This window comes from Anopheles stephensi, chromosome 3 (assembly GCF_013141755.1).
Source record: "Anopheles stephensi strain Indian chromosome 3, UCI_ANSTEP_V1.0, whole genome shotgun sequence".
Lineage (NCBI taxonomy): Eukaryota > Metazoa > Arthropoda > Insecta > Diptera > Culicidae > Anopheles > Anopheles stephensi.
Genome location: NC_050203.1, coordinates 25670180 through 25694747, shown reverse-complemented (window position 1 = coordinate 25694747; position 24568 = coordinate 25670180). Strand labels below are relative to the sequence as shown.

Below are 24568 nucleotides of genomic sequence, written 5' to 3'. Positions count from 1 at the left end.
ATCTGGGACAGGTAAAGAATCTTCCAAGTTTTCGATTAACAGCCTGATCATGAACGTCGAACGGCAAAAAAGTTTCCTCAAAAAGCTCAATCAGTATCATAGCAGTGTTCGAGCTGCCGTTCGAGTAATAACCGGAGTTATCATTCGACGAATGCTTGACATAAAATATGCTGAAATCATTTTTGTTTACAGCGTTTACTCGCTGAAATCGTTTTTACTTTAATTTGACGAAAGTTTTTCTTTTGGTGTATTTTATTTGTACTTTATCGCTCTCTGTAAACCAAATGGTCATGCAGTATTGTTTATATTTTGGGTTCGGTTTGACAGCTTAGAAGCCAGTTTGACAACCAAAAAAGCTCAAAAAATCGATGTGACATTCGTCGATTCGAATATGTTAGATGATACCAAATTTTCTGCCGTTAGATTTGACGTCTCCATTCGATTCGACTGCCGCTCGACGTTCATGATCAGGCTGTAAAACGGACCAAAAAGTAATGTTATTGCATACCTTAAGGAGTTAAAAATATTGCTGCGTAAATAAATTTACAAATAATCTTTGATATTATTTTACATCATTTTATACTTCAACCACTAACAAGAAAACGTTTTTCGTCTTCTCTCACTTCAGATACGCAACCTACCGGCAGCTGTAAATAGTGCAACACTTCCGCTTCAACTGGCGTTTGGCGTTTCGATGGCGCAGCTATCCTACACCGTCCGCTCACATTAGCGTGTTTGTAAATAAAATGTTCAATCGTAGCCGCCAGTTGCGACATGTTTCATAATTACCAGCGTTCCAGTAAATGCGAGGTGTGAATGAGGGTCTTCAAATGCTCCGCTCAGTGTTTTGCCGACTATTAAGCGTCCACGTTAGCGAACGCTGAAGAAATGTGAATATTGTAGTGTTTCGTTACGAAATAGTCTCACCGCACCAATCGCTCACCAGTAAAATGTATCTGCAGCATATGATTGTAAAAATGTAAATCACTATTTGCTGCGTTCATGGTTGAAAAACTACAGGCTTTCTCGTACAACGGCAGAAAGAAGATGATGACGCATTGTGTTGTGTATCGGGGATTCTTTCGTGAGACCGCCGATCGCTGGTGACGATGCTGCACATCAAAGTGGTACCAGCGCAGCCCTGGCAGACGACGAGCGGGCTCTGTGTCATCGGGCCAATGGCGTGTAACGTCTCCAACGCAAGATAGCGAGACGTGTACGAGAGTGTGTGTTCGCGTGCGTGTTTGTGTGTGTCTGTGAGTGAGTGTGCGCAATAGTGTGTATGAGTGTGTGTAATAGCATTCTAAAGCTAAACAGTGGAAAGTGTCCATCGTTACGAGCAGCTAAAGTTCCGGATCGAGTTAAAACGGGTGGAATAATAAGCGCAGACCCAATGTGTGAAACTATACTATAGGCAGAAAATGTTATCGTCATCTACCACAATCACAAGCGGAAAAGCTTAATTGAAACGAAGCAAAAAAGTGGAAAGCGGCAAACAGATTGCACAGGGCAACATTTGAAAAAAGTTTAATCCCATAGTGGATAGGGCTATAAATCTCACTCCTACCCATCTGTTTCCGCAAGGCATTAACGGTGCACCCTGTTCTTGACCGGGCTAGCATCCACTCCTAGCTCAATCCTTTGCCGTGTTCGCGTGTGAATGCATCCGTATCGCAATAGTTTAACATGACACAATCAGCACCGTACCGCACCGCAAGTGGGGTGTAAAATGTGTGTATGTGTGTGTAGATAAGTGCATAATATGTGAGCAATAATACCGCAATTAATAGTGTCGATCTTTCCCGTTTAGTAGGTGCGCACCTACAACTTGCAGCGTTATAGCGTACGAAAGATTAGGCGTCTCCATCGAGTTTCGCGTATCGTAACGGCGAGTGTGCGCGAGTGCAATAAAGTGTGAAGTAAAAGTGTGCATATAATTGGATGCAGAGTCGAGTCTAGTGGGTTTAAGAGTTAATTCAGCATATAATAAAAAAAGCAAAAAAAATGTATAAAAGTGTATAAAAAAGTGTTGCCGGGAACGGCGATATCCAGCAAAATTGTTCCATTGTTAGTTTCGTGCAATAGTTTTCGGCGAAGGAAAGGTGGTAGTAGTGCTGTTTCAACAAATCCTTCCCATAAGTAGATGCGGATTCACCATATAACACTGTTGCATTGTTAAATCATTCAAATAGCGAACGTATAATATTAACGCCGTTGGTTACGATTAGTGTACGTGTTTCAAACAAAACCAAATGCACATAAATCTATCAATATAATGCTGTTTCATTACGCTTGGCAGTAGGTCGTTAAGATAGCAACTACTACAACAACAACACAAGCGAAGTAATTCTTAACCATTGCAATGTTACAAAAATCCAACGTTACGCAGTTATGCTTAGAGCCCGTTTACTAGCGTAGCCGAACAACCGATAGTATTAAAAGGCGCAGCACTTGTATTTGTTTTTGGAAGAAGACAAAATCGCAAAAAAAAGTAAACGAAGCGAACCAACCAAACCAACACACCCTGCAGCAAGAATACCCGAAAATGACCGATGCAACTACTCCAAATGAAGGACAAGGTGAGTAGGGGCTTCATTTTGTTTTTGAGAGTGAAAATTGCAAATTGTTCAACTTAAAGGTGTAGACTATCTTTTCCGATTGAACCAAGTGAGAACAAGCGGTGAAAAAGCAGCGTTAAGCCACTGCTGAAACATCGCTTCCCTGCGTTCCTATGCTCTTTTTGTACGTGTATGTATGAAACAGCATATCGGAATCGTTTAACACGAATCATTTCAATCAATTAGGACAAAAAAGCGTTTGATCGTCGGTTGGAAATAATTCATTTCACTATCAGTGGCACCGGCCCACCCAATCTATCGGCGAACAAAGTGTTTCCCTCTATTTCCTCGGTAATCGATGCGATTGGTGGTGATTTTTTCTCCCCCTGTGTCTGTTCACCTTCCTCCAGCCCGGGGCCGGTGCATGCCTCCAAGTCATGCCCCTTTTGTGCGGTTTCCGATGGAAAAGTGTTACTGTTCGCCGTAGTAAAGGCAGTGTGTGGTAGCAGCAAGAAAAAAACACGAAGCTAAAATACCAATCTCCTGGAGCGTAACATGAACGCTTTTGAGCTATAATGGAACCGATTGCCATTATGCAGCTCATTCCGCGGATTGTTTTGGTGGTTTGGTAGGGACAGGGCACTTAAATTGGATTTTTTTCTCTTTGCCTTCCCCGATGCGTTTTGTGTTGCATGCTTTCATCTGCTGGCTTCGAGTAATTTGAGTCTGATGAAAGAGATTCGGTATCGTGAATAGTGAAAGTGATGGTGGTAAATGCTGGAAGAAGCTGCAAAAAAAAATAAAAAATGGGTTTTCTTTTCAAAATTTTGATGAATTATTTGATGTTCAGTAAGCAGTGTAGGTTGACCATCATGGATAAATAATACAGGATTTTAGTTGATTTTACATTAAAAGCAAACACATTCGTTGACCGTCCGTCAAAATTGAGTAAAAATAAACATAATCATGGTTCAAAAACCATTCATACCGCCTGCTCGTACGTCAGCTAAACTGACTGTCCTGTTCTAAACATCGGTATAGCTAAATACGCCTAAAATTATGCAACTAGTTGTTTTAATTATTTGTTGCCTATCCTGTCAGCAACAATACCAACTGAATGTATCGTCTTAACGCCTGTCACCCTTGGCTTACGAGTTGGAAATAAAAAAGCCTTTTTTCGGTTAAAGTGGCTTTGATATATTCCATGAAAATATCGTTTCGTCAAATGAGACTCCTGACTGTGATGCTATCGTGATATTATCTAAGCACATCGCCCTTGGCATGATTTCCATTTCATTTACGAAGGTACACTGAAATAACAATAATAAAAACGGCAAAACTTATAACGAATTTAACTTGCAGTAAAACGTATTTTTAGCCCCAAAGCTAAAAGCAAACATTTTTCCCACCAGTTGTGAATTAAAAGCTCAAAACAACAACATTGCTTAATTTTCTTTCTCATACATTTATTAATAACGCCCGTTACTCTAATCTCGGGCACGCATCTGTACGGTGAAAACAAAACGCCTAACCAAGGTGTGTAACGTTTGGTGTCGATTTGGCACGGTATACTGCACCAAGCATGACTACCTTCACCGCGTACCGCAGCCAGCCGTGTACCATGAGCAAGCCTCTTTGATCTCTTGCCGGTATATGTATTGCCGACCTTTTTCGAGCGTCGGTCGGCGTGTGTTTTTCGTTTTGCTGCCCTGAGTCGCTGATGTGTAAAATTATAAGCGCATATGTCGCTTGGCAGCTTGGTGTAACGCGCACAGCACGCTTTGAAGCCGTGGCCTCGTAAAACCGATGGCTGAGGTAAAATCTTGGGCTTCATTCAGCAGCACGAAGGATTTTATTTCCTTTGCTTTCGGGATTCGGTAGGATGTAGATGCTGCTGCCTGATGTAGCTTTGTGTTTGATGAACATCTTGCCTTTTCTCAATAATGTATGCCCCAGATTGCTTCCCAGATACGATTCCGGCCGTGTGCAAGCCTGACGGTAGCATCGTAATAACGCAACCACCGTACGATACGTATCATGCTTTATGTGGTGGGTTTGTTTTTAAGGGTGCTCTGCCACCGGAAGATGCACTACAGTGGTAAAATGTCGGAGAACCAGGCGTAAAAATGCAGGCAGGCTTTGCCATCTTCCAAGCAATCCAACATGTATGGCAAAAGAGCGTCACGAAGCTACTTAGGCTGAGGATTATCTAAACAAAAAGTTGTTCAGGTGAAATGGTGTTTTGCAACGACGCTTTTTTCCTGCCAAATCTATTTGATGTGCTGCACCAGTGAAAGCTTTCCCGGTTTTGATTGTAAACATGGTAGTAGCGAGCTCAAGGACATCACAGAGCCACTTTGACCTTACAGATGTTTCGTTCGGCAAAAGCATGCCCGGGATAAGGCAGAATAACAGGGAGGAAATGCCTTGTTAATATTTGTGAATTTGTAATCGTCAACACATGCGGTGTTGACAATACGGCGTCATGCCGTAATACTGGAATTATAAATAAATAAATAACAGTTATTTATGAAGGAAATGGTTCAAAATAGTGGATCATTAAATTGCTTTGATAGGAAATCCCCCACTTTGAAATAGTTTGTGTAAGCAACATCGGTTTTTTTAAAATTATTATCTTGAAAATTTCAGCAATCAGCAATTCCAACTAACTCGCACAGTATTTTGCAACCCTCTCTCTTACATTCAAGAAGCTTAAAATGTTAGCTAATTATGTTGCTTTTTCTGCCATCGAATTAGCGACCACTTGTGCCGAAAAGACTCCCGTGCGGTGGGTAAAGAACTCAGCCTCGGTGGTACTTATGAGCGAAATAGAACCCAATGTTCATCCGATACGCAACGAGCTAGCTGGCGGTTAACACGCGCCCTGGGAAACGTTACATTTAGCCGCGATGTGTACTTGATTGTCCCATCGTTCTATTCCGGCTCAAACTTGGGAAGCGAACAGAAAAGTGGCATTTCTTCTGTACGTGCCTCTTAGCCGTACCATCGGTTTAGCATTCGCTGGAGTGTGTGTGTGTTGGATGAGCGTTTTTTTTTTTGTTTGACTCGCTTCAACTCTAAACGCTCGCTGGCAAAACCTGGCATTACCAACAGTGTAGCCTCGCGTAGCGTTCATAAACTCCAGCCCAGCCTAGCTGGAAGCGGAATGAAAAATGTCCGTCGACTAGCCGTTGGCTGGTAAATTAATTACGCTTACGTGAGTGTGGAAGAATGCGCGAAGACTGGGCTGGTTAGTGTTAGTGGCGCTAGGGTTTTTTTTGTTTTTGTTGTTGAAGGAATGAATAGAGGAGCTTTTTTCTATCCATCCTTCTACTCAGACGGAAAACTTCGCTAGGACGAGAAACAAAACAAAATAGAAAAAAGAAGCTCGAGAAACGAGAGAGAGCAAAAACCGCGCTTGGCTAGGGTGGCAATGAAACGACAATTACGTCATCTAGGTGAATGTGCACGTTACACAGAAATGAATACGTTACATTTTCGTAAGCTTACCGCATCATGACGGTGATGGTGGTTTTGCGTTATTTTTTAAGACTACGGCAAAATATGGTATACTACCGGACGGGCTATTTGCGGTGTTAGCCCGAGCAAGTATCATGAACATGAAAATTAGTATGAATTATGAGGTTTTCGGTCGGATGTTGTTTTTGTTTTGGTTGAGTTCTAATTTCTTATACAGTGAGAGTGAGTGTATTGTGAGCAGTGGCTTTGGGAACGGGTTTATTGATTGTATGTCCTTTTAATACACCGAGATGGTTGCTGGGGCGGTCCGGTGGTCGGCAGTACCGGGATTCAAATCCCATCCAAAGAAGAAGAAAATAGTGCCAAAGAAGAAGAAAGAAGAGAAGATGGTTGTTCGTATTGCTCTTATAATTCAAATAGCAGGCAAAGAAGTCGGAAGAATAGTGCAACCGGTAAGGCATCAGTTTTGAGTTCAAATCTCGGTTGAATTGTGGGAATGAAGATCTTATTCACTCAATAGAATATTACACAATTTGGGAGATAAATTAGTAATATGTGAGCCATTTCAGAACTTTAATCACACGTTTCGCGGGACCCGTTCATTTGACGAGTTTATGATATTGGATTATTTGAAAATCTTGAGATTATTGTGAAAATGTTTGTACTGATTAATATTATGGTTTAACTTTTTTAATAACTTAATAATTTCCATGTGATATAAATTTCCCCACGTAACTCATCAGATTGCTCGTAGAGATAAGAAGAACAGAAATGCTCGTAAACATAGTGTTAAAAAAGAAGTGCATAGTTTACTGATAGAGCTGGATTTTGTCGCATTTTATTTCGACACTTTTTAACGTAATATAAAATCTTTCCAGACATTTATAAACTTTTTTTTAGTTTATTTTTTGAAAAGCCTTTTTGAATGGTTTCTGTAGACTGCTATCAGTAAATTGTTTACTTCAATTTAAGTTTTGGGTAAGGATAAGAAATATTTTATATAGCTAGTTGTCTCGAAAATAAAATTCATATATGGACAGAACCAGCTAGCTAATTCAGATTAGTACCTAATGTTTAATACCAATATTTATTACCGATGCTTTGAATAGCTCTTATAAATGAGATGAGAATTTAAAAAAACCTTGTCTAATTTGATTCTGATTTTAAGACATAGAGATGTCTGTAGAATATTCGTCGAAAGCTTGTCCAGTTAGAGAGAGTAACTCATGAGCTCGCTAGAGTTAGAACTCTAATTAGCTTGCTTTAAAGCCAGGATTACAACGAACCATTGACTTCGTTGTGAGCATGTGAGTTAATAAACGATAGCATAAGTGTACGAGCTCAACTGTAACATACACCTAACGCTCACTGGCTCATTTCGGTGGGTAGAGGTTTTAAGCTAACTTTGTAACTCACAGAGAGGGTTTTTGAATATGGCTACAGTATATAGGGATTGATAATCTGTTTTTTTTTTTAATTTATTTATAGAGACTTTGGGTCTCATAGAGTTCTCGCAGAAAGCACAAGATTTGAAACCCTAAAGAGGCAATAAATATGTTTTGAAAAGGAGCAGGTTAATGTCGATTTGTCTATTGTTTTCCCCTTAAACCTACAATGTATTTTCTTCCATAAAATGTGTTATTTTTCTCAATTTTAAATTATCAAACCCTTACACCGCAATCAAATGGCTAATTTACGACACAAGCTCACAACCGATCGATGACCGTTTTCCGTGTTAGCAAGAAATTTCCCACCCCATTCGCCTGGCCTGGACCAACCATTGTTCACAGAGCTAGCCAGCCCTGCACGGTCACGATTATGTGAAATCATTCACCTCAAATGTCCCCGTAAGCATTTCTACGCTTACCTCCTTTACTGGTTGTTTTAGCAAAAAAATGCAAAAAGCCAGAATTCTCACCTTCCCCAAGAAAAACAAGTAGTTCCACGAAGCTTTTCCAGGGTGGTTAGAATTATTTCGTTTTGGTCAGTTTTTTGCTTGTTTGCAGCTTGCACGATTATGAATGTGTGCGTGGTAGATTTTTTGTAGCAAGCTCAGGATAAAAACATCATGACTAAGCACGTACGCATAAACACTAGTTTTGTGGTGGGTAGCATTAATATTTCTCACTCATTTCGCTCCACCGTTTGGCCGGAAAGTTTGAGAATGTGCACACAAATAACAGACCAAAATGTTATGAAAACATGAACTGTGCCGGATTAGGAGTAAAATTTCTAAACCCCCATCACGACGGCTGCGTATCAGCTTATCCCCCAGTGGAGCGAACTTCTCCCCCGGTTAGCAGAATGTTGCCAAAATGTTCGATTCAAGCAGTTTGGCAGGTCAACGAAACGCTTATAGTTCACAAACACATATACACCAAGCCGAACGTCAACTGACCGCTGGGCAAACACCATAAACAGTGCAAATTTACGAATGACGTACGTATGGACAGGCGAACGACTGACTTTTCGACTCACAACCTCCCAGGCACAGCGTTCCGGAAATTGTCCTTACGGGAATCGCAAGGATGCTCCGGTGTTTCTCGGTGCATGTTCCGTGACTTTATGGGGGTTTATTGACGTTTTATGCAAACGTCCCCAAAGCCAGCACCAAACATTTGCCTTTTGCTGTGGATGCACTGGCGCGACGATGGATGAGCCCACACATGGCTTTTCGGGGCTCCCTGGTGTGGGGTGTCAGAGTTTTGTTGCTTTTATGAACAGTCTCATCCTTCTTCACTTTTGGCCTTTGATTTTGGGGTGCCACACGTTGCATACAGAAAATTCCGTCCTTATCGGTGTGGTTGGGAGCCATCTGTATTTGTGTGAGCTGCTGAAAGCTGCTCGTAAAAATGTGTCACGTCAAAATGGACGTTTAGTAAGCTTTGAATTGCGTGGTTCATCACTGGGCCGAAGAATAGGTAAAATTAATGACTCACTTTTAAGGAGGGAATTATTAGTGGTAGGCTTGAAAGTTATGGGTGCCATAGTGGTGTGGAAGCACATCCTGATAAACAGATGGTTCTGTTAACGGTGATAAAGGAGGTTAGTTTTTGGCCCAATGTGTTGTTATTGGAGGGTAAAACGGTTGCAATTTACGACATTTATGATAGGCACAACATTGGCGTTGAGTTTGATATAGGTTGGAAAACGTTATGCTATACCATTCTTATTCAAGCATTGCATTGCATACTGCCAGGAGCACGTGAACCTGAAAGTATGCAATGCAATGTTATAACTATTAATGTTGGACAGGGATTGGTCAAAAAGTAAAAACCAAAATTCTATCATATTCTTGAAATATTTTTTGGCTTGGTTTAAATTTCTAGATACAACGTATGGATTGAAAATTAGAGCAGTTTTTATAAGGTTTTTCTTATTTAATCACTCTGTGTCTCTGCAATCCTCTCAAACACTCATCGTCTATAGTGTTATGTCTGTGGTATGCAGAAAAAAATCTTAAGACCTTATTAAGATTGAACTGCAACAACTAAGGCTAAAAAAATGCAGAAGCTACTATCGATTTTTTTTCGAAACTGATCGATAAGATCAACTTATCATTTGTTATTTTCTTTATGCCCGTACCGAATTTAGACCGCTCTTTGCGACAGTTTAAAATTATTTCTAAAGTACCCAACGCCTTTTCTACGACCCCTAACCATACACTAGCCAACATAATGCCGCTTTATGACTGTCACATTAGAGCAACGATAATAAATTTAATACAATTACACTCCCACATTGAAAAGTGCCATTACAGCGCAGACCAACATTTAACGCTCATAATGGCCATCGGTTGACATCTAAAACGATTTTGAAGCATTAATTTCATTACGTCCCTCATGTGTGTGTGTGTGCGTGAGTGTGTGTGTGTGTGTGTGTGACTCCCACATTCGTTTATTCGTTTCGCTCCAGGCGCTCCTCTGCTTTTTGCTACGTGCATTGGCCGGGCATAACAATTTTGCTCACATTTTAGAACAGCCGAAACCGTACCGAGAGCACCGGTGCGCATTTGATGAAGTTGAGAATAATTTATGAAGTGACCAACCGATGCCGGTGAACAAGTGAAGCTACTGAGAATACACACACACACACACACACACACCACACGTGCAGTTGGTACTACAGCAGCTTCATCACATCGGAAAGATCTGTACATCACGGACAATTTTCTACGTGACCTTCTACGTCCGGGGAAAAAGTTTTTTTCCAGTTTTGTTTGATCTTGTGGCGTGTAACAGGAGCACTGCTGCATGTGTTTTTTTGTTTAAATTTATTTATTAATCATGCTTATTATTACGGGAAGTAAAAGTGCACGTATCTGGTGGTAATTGAAATGGATGAATAATGGCCGGGCGTGGGAGAAAAGGAACGTGCTCCGAGACGTCTGATTTCTGAGTCCTATTCAACGCCTTACAGAGATGTGACTCTATATTTAAGCACGTCATTCAAGGCTCTTTTCTTAATGTTTTAATTAGAAAATCATGCTTTTATAATAATTAATATTGTAGAAATTAAAATTGAATTTTCACCAAAAAAACCTCTCATATGAGAAAATATTACCGTTGGGCAGCATTAAGTTAATTACAGAAATTTTTCTCCCTTTTGGCTGTAAACTTGCCCTGTCCTGCGGTGTCTTGAGGTAATCTATTTAATGTGCAGCGGAACGTAATGAGCAGCAGCTGCGTTTGTTTGAACTTTTCCCATTTCTCAAGGATCACTCGCTTGGAGCGTTCTGCTTTAGTTTGTTTATATTTCGTTACGCTCTTTTTGTACCAGAACGATGCACGTTTCTTTGCGAGGTGTAGTTTATGTATCGTTTTTTTTTGTTTTTAATTTAAACTTTTTATGTTGAGTTTTTCATGTGTTTCTTGTTTATTTTTTTTTATTCAAGTTAGATAAATTTTCTTACCTTCCTTCGAGCAACAGCCACAGATTGCGTTTTGTGGTGCAAATGTATGATGTGTTTGTGTGAAGCATGTTAACTTTTGTGTGCTTGCTTGCTTTATGTTGACGTTACGCTGAAGGGCATATAAATTAGTAAGCAAAACATGAGCGAGAAGCGGATAAAAAAGTGGTCCTTCTTTTCGAATCTAAGTTTTATGTACAGCCTAGGTCTATTGTGCTAAGAAAATAGTAGATTCTTTCGAAGAACACAACCATAAACAAGCATTCCAGGAAGGAAAGATGTGTGAGTACATTTCGTTTAATGAAAATTGGTTGCCGGAAAATCGATACTACCCGCGCTCGTTGACTGCTTAACTGTTTGGTGGTACTGAGGTAAGATTTGCCTCACCCTTATCATCCTTACCACATACGACCCACCGGCTAAAGTAAACTCGAGTAAGTACTTTACCCGGCACGGCTAAGCATACCGTAAGACAAAACCGTGGACTCCCTCACCCGAAGGGCTACTACTGAGCTGCCATGGTAACACCTTTCGGAACTTTTTGCCCACATTCCAGTGCGTGTTTTGAATTGGAAGAATTTTTGATTAAACCCCGTGGCAATGGCACAGCTTGCGATTTCTTTTGGGGTGGGTAGTGTGTGCTCCATCCGAACGAGAAAAAAAAATCGTAAGACACTAAAGCTGCTGCAAAGAAAAACGACGAACAGAAAGTGAACCGAAATTTGAACGTGCACGATTTCCACCGCATTCGATCCGTCCGTTCGTTCGGTCGGATGGATGGAAAATGAATTAAATAGCATCGAGCACCAATGTGAGGCCATATGAAGGACAAGTACAAAAACATGTGTAGTCGTTGTGTTTGTGCCTTCTCTCTTTTTTTTTTCTCCCGGAGCTTCAGAACACTACAGATTCGGTTCACAGCGAGCTTTTCTTGGGCGGAAAATTTAGCACGTGTGTTCTCATCCGAAGGTGCTGGGTGAATTTTCGGTTGCGAACCTTGGAATGCGAGGAAGCCTCCGGATACACATGCAACTGCTTGTATGTGGAGCATTGTGTGCGATCGTAAGCGGTAGGAAGGGAAAGAATTTCCGAAACGTTTGGTTGCAAAAATAAGACCGGTCCAGGTCCGATAGCGGAGCCGGGTATCGGAATGAAAAGTAAGCAAGTGAACTGTAGCAAATGTTGAGCGAGGTTCTGTTCATCCTTTAATTTTCTTGTAAAAGATAAGGTGGGTTTGGGAGAGTAAATGATACAGTTACATTTAATTAAATTTCAAAATTATCAGCTTTAGTTTGCTTGAAGATGTTTGTCTGTTTTGCCTTTCGCAATTTTACCTGCAATGCCAATAGTTTTCTTACAGTTTTAGTTTAATTAAATCATCAGAAGGGAGAAATGGATGGACGAAGACTTTAGAATGAGTATGACTACCTAAATGGAATTTGATTTTTGTTGTTTCAGATAAAATCGAGTTATTTTATTTTAATTTATGTTTTAAGTATGACAGCTTGATCCCTGTGTTTATTGTACAGGATCGAATCGAAATCGAATTCTAGATATTGTATACTTTGATTGACACAGTTCAAGTATGTTTTGAAATATTTTTCAGACCATGAAGAACGAAATAAAAAGTGTTTACTGCTTAGCTAAAATTATTAACCATATTACAAAAATTTACTGAAAGGAAACAAAATACATACAAATATACGGCGTCATGCCGTAATACTAAAAACAAAAAAGTAATTTTATTCTTTTGGTGTTAAAATTTCAGATACAGAAAAGCAAGCAAAAGCTAGCTATTGCATAACTTTGGGTGAAATAAAAAACGAACGCCATAAAAGTAAATTGTCAGAACCCCCGTACAAAAGAACCTTAAATAAGCTTCAGTTGTCTGTTACGAATGAAGTCACCGCTGCTAGATTTTATACTAGCTGGTGAAGGGAAAGCATCACAAAGTCTTTGTTGCCCTTTGACACATCATCCATCCTGTTACGGTAGAATAGATCAGAAAAATGTTATTTCGGTCGACGGTTTTACGATCCTCCTTTCCTAGCTATCTATCGCTTGCTCTCAACCGTTTTTTTTACCACGAAAAAAAAAACGGACCAAGACGGTAGAAAATAAAGGATTTACACAGTGGGACACAGCAAGAAGGAAAAGGAAACCTCTCTGATGCTCAACAAGAAGAAATAGCGCATCCGCCTGTAATCCTTAACCACAAAAGTAACCTTTCCGGCCATGGTCGCGGACCACAGCCTCCGCATCCTTGCACAGGTCCTTGAGTACGTTTTGTCCTCCCGTCCGTTCGCATTTCCGACGGTTAGAACTTTATCTTTTTTTGTGCGCTTTGTTAACCGGATCATGGTGTTAACTGGATCCGGTGGTGGTTATTGTTCCACTAGTGCAGCATGCCATCGCCGGGTGTCTCGTCGTGGTGTGGGGAGATCGAGGATGTGCTTGGTTAGCTGAAAGGATTCGTAAGGCATACGCGTAAGAAGGTACCGACCTTTCGGTCACTTGTCTCATCCATCTATGCAACGCAATCTGTGCTGGGGTGTTTTCCCAGCCTTTTTGGAACTGTTCCACCGACTGGCTCCCGAAAATATAATGAAACAAATTCGTTGTGTTAGAAAGGCACCGACATTGGGCCGAAGGATCATCCTCACTAGCACCAAAACAGCAAACCCACCGAAAAGCATCTTCTCACCCTGGTAGACTGTTGCGTGCGTAAGGAAGTAAATTTGCTGCCAGTGTCTTTGCCCCCTTATCCTTATCAGCACCGGAAAAAGGGCTAAACAGCAATTTTTGGGAGGAAGTTTTTTGCTTTATTAAAAAAATCCCATCCATCTACCAAAGGAAGCAGAAAGAAAAACAGAAACTTATCCATTACAGAACTAACCACTGGGTGTGTGTGTGTGTGTTTGTGTGTGAGTGAAAGGCATTGGAAAATACCCATACCCGTCCATTTCACACTGCGAACGTTAAATGGAAAACGCGGGCAAAATCAGTGGACACCGTGTTTCTTCTCATCAGCCGCTTTATGGCAATATTATTCTTTTGCTGCCAAACCACACCAGGAAAATCGGTCGGTTTTGTGGTTGACAAGGGACTTTGTTGGGACTGTTTCGGTTTTTCTTTCTGCTCGCTCTCTTTTTTTTCTCCTCATGGCCATAAGAAAGCGAAGAACCGTCCGCTGTTTTTAACCCTTTTGTTGGTAGCCGTTACAGTGGAAGGTTGGTTGATTCGAAGAGAGAAAGAGTGAGAGGACAGAGAGAACCATCCACCCACGGCGAAGGGTAATCCTAAATACATATTTTTCTTCCAACCAGGCGGAATGTTTTCGTAACGACACCGATTGCAAGATGGGCAAACAATGAACAAGAGTGATGACAAGGATGTGTGTGTGTCGCAGTCCAACGTTTGTATGCTGTGGTGTGCTGTGATAGCGGAGAAGTGTAAGAAAAAAAAAAACACAACCATCCCAGTGGAAAACCAGCGACCCTTAGGCCTAGGGGAAATCCTCAACCTGTCTGCAGCATTGACAGGTGGTTAGTAATGTAGAGCAAGCGTGGTAGGAAGGCGAAGCAATGAAAGAATGAAAGGCATTGAGCTGAAAGTTGACTGACAATCGGCGATTTGCGTTGATGCCAAGAAAATCCGATCAAATTTTCGGCGAGGCGCACACCACACAATTGACGGACGGTATGATTGGGGTTTTTTTTTCGGCCCTAGTGTGTCAATATGTATCGTTCGTATAACTTATTCGGAAAGAGTGAGTTGGAATTGCGGGGTGCAAGGAAAAAGTGAGTGGTTGTTGAGGATTTTGTTGGGAAATGTTATTATTTCTCAGCTGTTTTTTTCTACGTACGAATATATAAATAAAGTCTGAAAAAACCTACCATGCATTTGCTCTAAACTATAGATTATTTGGGGTTACAAATCATTTTTGTTTGCTTAGAGATTACCACAAGAAGAATCAACTCGCCATCTCTAGCTCTCTTAGGATAGTCAGTATTAGAAAAAAAACGAGCCAAATATGCCGTGTTCCTTTGGTGTAAGTACGACGCACTACACCACCGATATTTATATCGATAAATAATTTTATCAAATGGTTATTAAATATTTAAAAATTGTCTGCAGACGTTACTCGCAAAACATCGAAGAACTTAAATTTTGTATGTTTATTGAAACATGCTATTGAAACGCTTTTGCACTTTTGTCAGGAACAGATATGTGGTGTTCAATGCAGATTATGTTTATGTCATTCAATATAATATCATTTGAAATAAAGCATTTTAAATCTATTAAATCTATTAATGCAACTAAAAGCATTAAACATCAATTTACTGATTTATGCCAAAAAAAATTCTTAGACTAGGAGTTTTGCAACAAAAAATAGCTTCAAACGCACGACCACTTATCCGCCAACCAAAATTCGGTTTATCATCAACAGAGGTAGTGAAACTATTATCATCATTCAAACAATTTCCCATAAACCTGTCACTGCTACCGTTGACCCCGTTTTCCCAAACTCTATTCACCTCGGTGTGAGTTCACACGGCCACGCTCGCTCCTGGAGCCAAACCATTTGGGTATAGGACCCGCCGCCAAGCAAAACCGCTGTGATAGTAAATAATAAGGATGATTTTTATATTATTTCTTATCGAGCTTTTGCTTGTGCTAGCTCACTGTTTGTGTGTGCTCATGACGTAGGAAAAACAACCGAAGTAAAACAGCCCGCCACCAGACACAGCGACGACGACGGCTGGCTGACTTTTCCGTTCGAATTGTGCTGAATTTGTGTGTGTGTGTGTGTGTGTGTGTGTGAAATGGAGTGAGCAAGGTGGTACGAAAAATGCTGGGAAATTTCCGCATATTTCACGATCAACTATGAAATGAGATCCGGTTCGGGTGGATGTGTTTTTTTTTTTTCGGGGGGCCTTGGCACACACACACACACCCGTTAGAATGAAAAATTCAATATCGCTCCATTTGATACGGTTCATTGATTTTTACTTGCAACACACACCGGGAAATACATATATAGAGAACGAGCAGCTCGACTTGGCTTCCCTTAAGACACGCGCGCGTGTGTGTGTGTTTGAATGAGTGGTAGATTTGGAAATGATTTCTGTTTCCATTCAATCGAAATTGGCAGGCAGCAACAGACCAAGGTCCTTGGAGACGATTGGCTTCCTGGGGACTACCACCCAAAAATAATACCAACCAGCCAAGTGGAACAGAATCACTTCTCAGGAACAGTAAGAGCCTTTACTGCTACCCAGACGGGGGTAATGGGAGTTGATGTGTGGAATATGTTTCATTTGGCTCCCGGGAAAGCGGTCGGAAAGGTGATTGAAAATAGTCGGCTAGGTCAAAAGCGCATTAAAACCGCTGGTACCGTTCGCTTCCCGGGGCACGTTTTGGCTTCGTACAATTTCGACCTGTGTATTACATTTTTAAGGATCTGCTCGGTACGGAATAAAATTTACCCACGATCTCTGAGCGGTAATCCCTAGACTATTGGTTTCTCATCCGTTTTTTTACTTCCCGCCCGGAAGTACTGGCTGGGATAAAGGATTGAATTCGAGCGAGAAGGAGAGAGAGCAATGCGCGTCGTGCTAGCGCCAAAAGTGGAAGGATTTGTTTCCCTTGATTGCTGCTTTGCTTTATGGTGCATGATGATGATGATGGTGATGGTGCGCTGTTCGATTGTGTGTGTGTGTGTGTGTGTGTGTGTGTGTGTGTGTGTGTGTGTGTGTGTATCTCCTTTCCTGTGTTGGTTGCTGCCCGTGTCCCGGTAATGGGGTAAAGTTTTGGGGGTTACCCACAACGTTTCACTCAGCGTAGAGGATTTTCGTTTCCTGTCGTAGGTAGTGTGCACCCTTGGGTCTATAAGTGCATCGTTGGTTGTTTCGATTTTTCTTTCTCGACCACCGTATGGCGGCTATCCGTCGATATTTGTGGGCGAACTTTCCCGGTTTTGTTGGATCTGTGCTGTACCAATAAATCTTGCCACTTTTTTGAGTGGTACTTTTCCACCCGACTGCTTCCGGTTGTTGTGAATTGCGTTTATGCTTTCGGGTTTTTTCACCCATTTTTCGGGATAGATGGAAGATGTTTCGCATTATGTATATTTATCTGAACGGGCATTTTGAGAGTACAGCTCAAGGGCAGCAGATCCTTTGGTGGATTTGCTATCTGTTTCTCTATTTTTGGATGGTTATCTTTTTGGGAATCAAGTTGAAAGGTGGCCGGCAAGTGGCTCTTGGAAGGGTGTAAGAACCATAATGATACTTGCGATAGAATCGTTTTGAACAGTTTTCATTTTTGTGTAAGTAGAAAATTCGTCTATTGGGCAAGGGTCAATTGTTGTTTGATTTGTAAGGATTATTATCAAGGTAGTGAATTTCGCTTACTTACTGCAGTTGCTTCAAGTAATAGAGCGCCAGAAAAAAAATATTTTTTTTTCTTACCAGTTATATTAAACATGGATTTTAATTGGTTTTAATTTAAAGCTGCATTGCTTAAAGAGACAATTTCGACTGTATTCTAGACATAGAAGAAGAGTTAAGAGAAAACATAAAACTAAAGATTACGTTAAGTAAGTAATTAAGATATTTAACAAACATAGAATTCTAGGATAATGCGGTCCGGTGGCCGAGTCGATAGCAGCACCGGTATTCACACGACAGGACTGGGCTCGAAATCCTACCCAGACACCATCTCATAGAGCCAAAAAAGAAAGAAAATTCTAAGTTAAGGAGAAGGACAATGGAAGATAGCAAATCAACTCTCCATAAACATCAACAGGAGTGAAGTAAAAAGGACAGGAGGATAATTTGAAGAGAGGTGAACGCAAGGAAAAATTTCAAAGATAAAAAAATACAAAAATAGAACAAACATAACAATAAACTCTCAAAAAATACCACATACATCTTATTGTTACGAAACACAGAATTATAAAAAAAAACAAAAATCAAAGCTCGGAAAATAAAAAGATCTTCAAATTAAATATAATCATGAACAACCAAAAGATGAACAAACTGCTGTGATGTTCGTAAAATAAAAGACTATAAAACATATGAAAATGAATATGTAAATACAATAGAACATAAAAAACAAAACAAAAATTCAGGAAAGATTGACATGCCTCTTCCACTTAGGAGAAAAAAAGAATATCGAGTCTGTCGCATAATAAAAAATCTTCTAAATGATTTAATCAAAAACATATTCGATGATAACCATCTATATTTGAGTGGCATGATTTCTTTATCGATTTTATATTGATTTTTATCCGGGTGTGCCTGTCATTCCGTTCAGCTTTTCACAAGGCTGATAACGTTGAGGTGGGTCGGTTGCCTGTCATAATATTTGGTTCGATTGATTCTTCGATTTGAGTTTTTGAAGCTTGATAAATAGACATTTTGCCAGTCCTGGTCTTTGCATTCTTCGTTTCTTGAGCTAGGCAGATAATCTCTATAACACTGTCAAATAGAAATGTCAATTGTAAGGCACTGCAAGGATCGATTTGAGATATTTGTGCTATCTTTGTTTTTGCTAAGCTGTCAAAGGCAAGTGGCTCTTTGAAGTCCAACTAATACCCTTGACTGCTTTCAATACCCTTGACTGCTTTTAAGAGAATTCTCATCATTCCAAACATCTAAAGGTGTTGTGAAACCACTGACAAACCAATCTTGAATTTAAGTATGAGTACAGTTCAATCAAATTTAGGAATACGATTTCATTCTTAGCACTCAGCATTCATTTCTGAGTGTTTTCTCGATGTTTTTATTATAAAACAATCAGTATTCTTTGCCCTAAAAACTGCCATATTCCTGTCATATCAAACCGTTTCGAGATGAAAACCTTCATCAAATGTGTTGGAGGCCCTCAACACCCGTTGTAAATGTATCCCTTTTTTCCCTTTAAATTTCTCCACCTCAACAGGTTTCGCCTGAGCGAGGTTTCAGCGTTTAGGGCTGTCCTGACCATCCGTATCACGCATACGCGAGTATTGTTAAAAATAAGAAATGGCAATCTCGTTTCAGGCACGATGATGATGATATGTGTCCTTCTGTGATTCGGGCGTCCCAACGTTCACCCAGCAACCCGCAAAAAAGGTTCACGTTCTATTGTAAATTGAAGGTTGCGGATAAATTCTTCACGCCCAAATCATTGGATTATCGTAGAAGGAAAATAGCCGCCTCTCGATGTCGCTGCGAGGCGAAGATTTATGCCGTCCTTGGAAGGAAAGATGAGCAATGTTTTGGGTTGCTTTAGCCCCAGGCTGGGAGGATGACGATAGATAGTGACCCAAGCACAAATTGACATCGTAACAAATGGGTCCACTTTTTTCGTTTTGCTTGTCACAAGGTATTTTACAAAGAAAAGTACAAAACACCGAAAGATTCTAGAGTATGCGTGAAGCTCACGCTTGCTGTAATGTGCGGCATTTATTGTTTGCCGGTATTGGAGCAATCAACACCGAATGATAAAAATGACATTGAAATGTCATCATTTTCACAAAGCGATGGTGATGTTTGGGGCGAGAACCGCTTTTTTGCTGTTGTTTTGGGCAATAAGCTTGTGTCATGAGCCGTCTGTTGGTTCTGACAAAGCGCCAGAGGGACAGCCTCATAAGCACGATGTGTGGAAGAGAACAAGGGAGCTGCCAGGTATTCTTAGAAATTCTGTGACTGATCATATTTACCAAGAAGTAAGCTTTTCACTGTCTGATTAAAACATAAAATCAAATCAAATCTTTCTTCCGAGCAGAAATCTGATTGCGGTTACGTACTCCTTCTCTTAATTTGTACAAATCACATCCCTTAGGTTCACTTAGGTCCGTTCTGAAGTTCGTCCCAGCGGAACTTCATCTTCCCAATCTTGATTTCATTCAATCGGAATAAATAACTACCAACTTCCTCAAGTGCTGCTGCTGACGCGACCGGAATCTAGATCAAAATGGCAAACTTTCAAATTGTTGTCTGCTCGCGGAATCTTTTATTGGCAAACCCTCAACCGCCGACACCACTTTCCCGTTGCATTTGCACTTCGAGACCAGCGAGGGATACACTTTGCAGATGCAGAGTGGGTGTTGCTCGGGCCGTTTTTTTGTGTGCTAGGAGTAGAATGAATTTCGAGGACAACTATGCAACGCCTGTTGATGATAATTCCATTCCACGGCTGGTTTGGATGATTGCATTCTTCCGGGTAGAAAGTTGACGTGGTTGCATTCTTGGAAAGCCGCTGTGGAGAAGAAAGCGCTTGTGCAAGTGATAAGAGAATATTCCATGGTTGGTGTCATCCGGGTGATGGAGTGTAAAGGTTCTCCAGCACCTAGGGAGGATGAGCTAAATGGTGTGTTTATATTTAAAATCAACTGGATGCCTATCATCTGGATGTTTGAAGCTGGCTTAAAGTGAGAAATAAATAGGCAACATACATATTGAAAGTAGGTAATATAATATTTTGGTCGTGAGATAGTATTTGCAGCATTTGAATAATAAATCAAACTCCATTTGGCAAGCCATGTTAGCTTGTTGGACAGGAAAACAAAGTGCTTAAGACGGGGCTTTCTGTCATCAATTACAATTGTGAACAAATTGCAGCGAATAGCTGCACACCACAGCTCACCCACGAGCGCACCTTCAATTCAATCTGTACGCCGTTGATTCCACGTAGGAAGCGATGGAATGATGACTGCATTCAATGCACACCGTCACAACGGTGAGCACCATGAGCGGTAAATCTGCAATCGAGAAAAAGAAAAAGGACACATCACCATCCTCGGTTAGTGATAGAACGTCCGGACTATCTGCACGTCTTCCCATCCGCTGTCAAGATGTTCTTACAAGATGAATTCCAGTTTTTGCGTCATTCGTTTCCCCCGTACAAGTTTCTCTGGCTTTTGAAAAGCACCATCAACCTGGCCCGGTGCTTCATTCAGCAGCACATTCTTCCTATTCCCGGGCACGGGACTTGGAGGCTGAAGTGTTTTCCATACTTGTGGTAACGATAAGGAAGCGCACAAGCAAGCAACTTTACACACCTTCCGCCTACCGATGCCCCAGGCATGCACCTGAAGCAACTCTGCAGCGAAAGGAGACCGGAAGCGGGTGACATTTTCACTTCGTGACGCTCATCGAGCTCGAAGGCTGTGCTTCTGCTTCGTCCGCCTTATCGGTTCGGTGGGGAAGAAGGGACGTGAAAAGATTTCGATTGAATGCAACTAACATCACTCACACATGCACACCGCTTTACATGACTTGGTGGGTGCTATCAAACAGTTGCGAAAACACGGTCAGGAAAATATAGCTCGTTCGAAAATTTTGTGGCTAGTGTGTCAGACTGCGGTGTAGCTAGTTTTGATGACTAAATCTTCGTTGGGAGCGTCTTGGTGGTAGGAACATTCACTTTCACAAGCGTTTGTGGATGGTTGATGATGATGGTGTGTTATATGCGTTCGGTTATGGAGGTAGGAGCGCCTGCCCGGATGACATTTTTATCTCGTCTGGTGTTAAATGCAGACAGGCAGCCATCATTACTTATATTATGCTGAGCGCAAATGAACGACGTCTCAGAGTGATTGTACGTTAAGTGATTCGGTAGAGAAATTATCGGAGAAAGAAATGTTGGTAGTAATGGTAAACGACTATTCCCAAAGTATACTTAATTTAATAACCTATTAAAGTGATCCCATGTAATGTCGATTATATTACAAGTTACAATGTTTTCATAAGAAAGAATATAAAAGCTATACCTTGAAGAGGGGTGGCCCGTGGTCGAGGCAATAACGGCGCCGGTCTTCACAGGGCAGGACCTGGGTTCAAATCCCATCCAGACCGCCTTTCCATACGCAGGGCTTGACTACCTTGCTACGGATATAGTCAAGTCCCAGAAGGCCAGAAATGGCAGGCCGACACCTCTCGAGGTGGTGGTGCCAAGGAAGAAGCAGAATCTGAAACCCGATCGTAAGTAATATTTGTGATTAACACTTTTAATTCAGTGCCTTAACGAGTCTGAGATAAACATTAATCATAGAAACTTAGGCAATTTACCTTCCCACAATATGGCTTCCAAGCGTGACTCAGGCGTGCCCATTACGCTCGCGATGTGTTTAATTTATAGATCCAATAATTGATTCTAAAGATGGTTTGTAAGCTGTAACGTATTGTGACTTCCTGATTTGTGACGATATTTCCACCATGTCTGGCTACAAACCGTCTTATCAGTTGATACTTAATTCGACGTGAACCATCAACAATGTGCTTTGGTTACCATAATTTTCATTACACCTACCACGATCGCCAACTGCCGTTCAATTTATCTAACCACAAGGGTCTCAGGCCTCCCAACAGATCAACGCACTAACGTGTGTGTGTGTGCGTGCCTACACCACACTTGGCGAAATGGCTTGCCAGCAGCGAAGCGAAGAAGCAACGCTTGTGGGCTGATATGTTATTTATTTTCCTAACGTGCTTCAATTAAAATAAATTATGGCTTGGCTTGGTTTTCGGGCCCTGGTGCTTTACGAGAGAAGCGTTAAACCGTGCACGTGTGTGTGCTGCTCAGATTTTCGACCAATGCCACCGGTCGGAAATACGACCGGAAAGCATCCCTCCGTTTTGGGGCAGCTTTTGCAATGAGATAGAATTTATCATAGCTACACGGTAAACACGATAAAACCTCGGGAAAAGTTCGTTGCGGTTAAGATGGTTTTTGAAAATACAAAAGAAAACAGTTTCACAAGACTACGATAGCTCGATTGCCGTACACAAATGTATCTACCTCGGAAAGCTTGTTCGGAAAAGGGAGTATTGTGACATGTTTGTCATCTCCTTAACAACAAACTATGGGTTTAAGCAAACAAGAAACGAACCACCAGCCTTGCCCATCCATTCATCGATGAGACCCAATTGGCCCGGCGAAAGTGGTTGTGTGTGTGTGGTAGATAAATTTACAACCTATCAACCGGTGTAAGTTATGGCGCTGGTCGAAAACCCATCGAAACCGGCCCGGGAGAAACGTGTGAGATGTGACTGACCGACATGGCACTGACCAACTAGTGCACAATGGAGAGTTTGGGAATTAATTATGGACAGAAACACAGATTTGAGATAAAAGTTTAGTTTTATATGAAGCTTTTGAAGGGTTGTGATTTAAGATTAAAATTTTCGGAGCAATTTTCATAAAATATTTTATTCCTCCTTGTAGACTTATGTTAAGTATACTACTTTTTTGACGTTTTATATACTTCACATGAAGATTAAGTTAAATTTATGAGAATTTCTCGTTATGTGTGCAATGGAAAAGTGTCCATGTTGTGCATTTTTTCTAACAACGTTGTGCTTATAATCGTTTGCGTTACGACAAAAACGAAGGTGAGAAAGCATTAGATTGAGAATTTATTTTTCCCACCGTTTCAAAAACCCCAAATTGACCATTTGCTCGTGTTGTGCGCATTTCGGGAGCGTCCATCTGAGCAACACCGTCGGAGTCGTTCCTGTTTTCCGCACCGTTTAACGGCCCGTTGACGGGAAAATAATTTATTGAATGATGTCCTTCCTAGACCAAATGCCGAGTTATATCGGCCTACGGCCATCACCGGGGCAGAAGGACTGGTGCCGTGCTATAAATAGCACGGTGGTTGGCATCGTGCTTGGTGGCTGGAATTGAATCCGGGCCAAGTGATACATCGCGTAACGGCGACCACTCGAATACGCCGGTGCGACCTGACAGACGTACAGCTGAAAGCGTTTGTTATTTACAGTCGTTATCAATCCTGTTGCTGGCGGGGGTCGCGGTAGGAGGGGGGAGTAGCTGTGCGCGAAGTAGGGGAGATCCCGATTGCCAGGTGTTGCGTTTTCCCTAAGTATGTTCCCGACCTCTGTACGTGCGTATGAAATTCGATACAAAGCAATATCTCACCGAGGCTGGGAGCGATGCGGCAAGGTATAACTGATTGTCGTTAAACGTGATGCTGTGCGTGTGTCTGAAGTTGGGCGGATTTGCCCATTGGGAGTGATGGTTGCAAATTGATATGATGTCATTTAAAATTGTTTGTGAGGTTCCAGGTTTGCCGTAACGTTTTGGCGAATGATTTTCAGATCCTTTAAAACGTCGCTTTCTTCGAATTCGTATTACTGTTCTGTTAAGTGCTGCTCTTAGTGCAACAACAAATTCTAACTCAATTTCGTTTTCTTCTTCTCCTCCCTTTTCTTTCCCAACAGTTGCAAAGCATCAGGTTGTTGCGTATACCGAAAAGTCCCAGGACAAACATGAGTCACGTCACATTCAGCTCGTGCGGGAGTATGGCTTTCATCCTCGATCGAAGGTACAGGTCGAGGATGGTGCCCTGCTGCCGCGCAAATTCGAACCCTTCCCCAACGACATGTACGGCCGACCGCTGGAAGAAATCGATAACTTCATCTACGAAGAGGTAAGCGTCAGCACTCACATACCGCTAATGTTGTCTGATCCCTAACAGGTGGTTTCGTGACGAAGGGGGGGGGGGGGGGGGGGGGAGTAGGTGTTTAGTGGCGTTTATATTGTGCTATTTAAAAAACATTGTAATAGGTTTTGAGCACCATAAACGGTTTGTTTAATTATTGATAATCAT

At 41.4% G+C, this 24568-nt stretch overlaps 1 protein-coding gene across 5 annotated transcripts in view; it reads left to right on the top strand.

Annotated features, from left to right (window-relative positions):
- LOC118511420 (sodium channel protein 60E) overlaps positions 1–24568 on the top strand; it is a 147838-nt gene that overhangs the window by 19310 nt on the left and 103960 nt on the right. For all 5 annotated transcript variants that reach the window (XM_036054503.1, XM_036054501.1, XM_036054502.1 and 2 more), the window contains exons 3-4: positions 629–2579; positions 24180–24388. In XM_036054503.1, the coding sequence (XP_035910396.1) occupies positions 2546–2579; positions 24180–24388 (243 nt within the window). In that variant the 5' untranslated portion in view covers positions 629–2545. The remainder of the gene's footprint in view (positions 1–628; positions 2580–24179; positions 24389–24568) is intronic.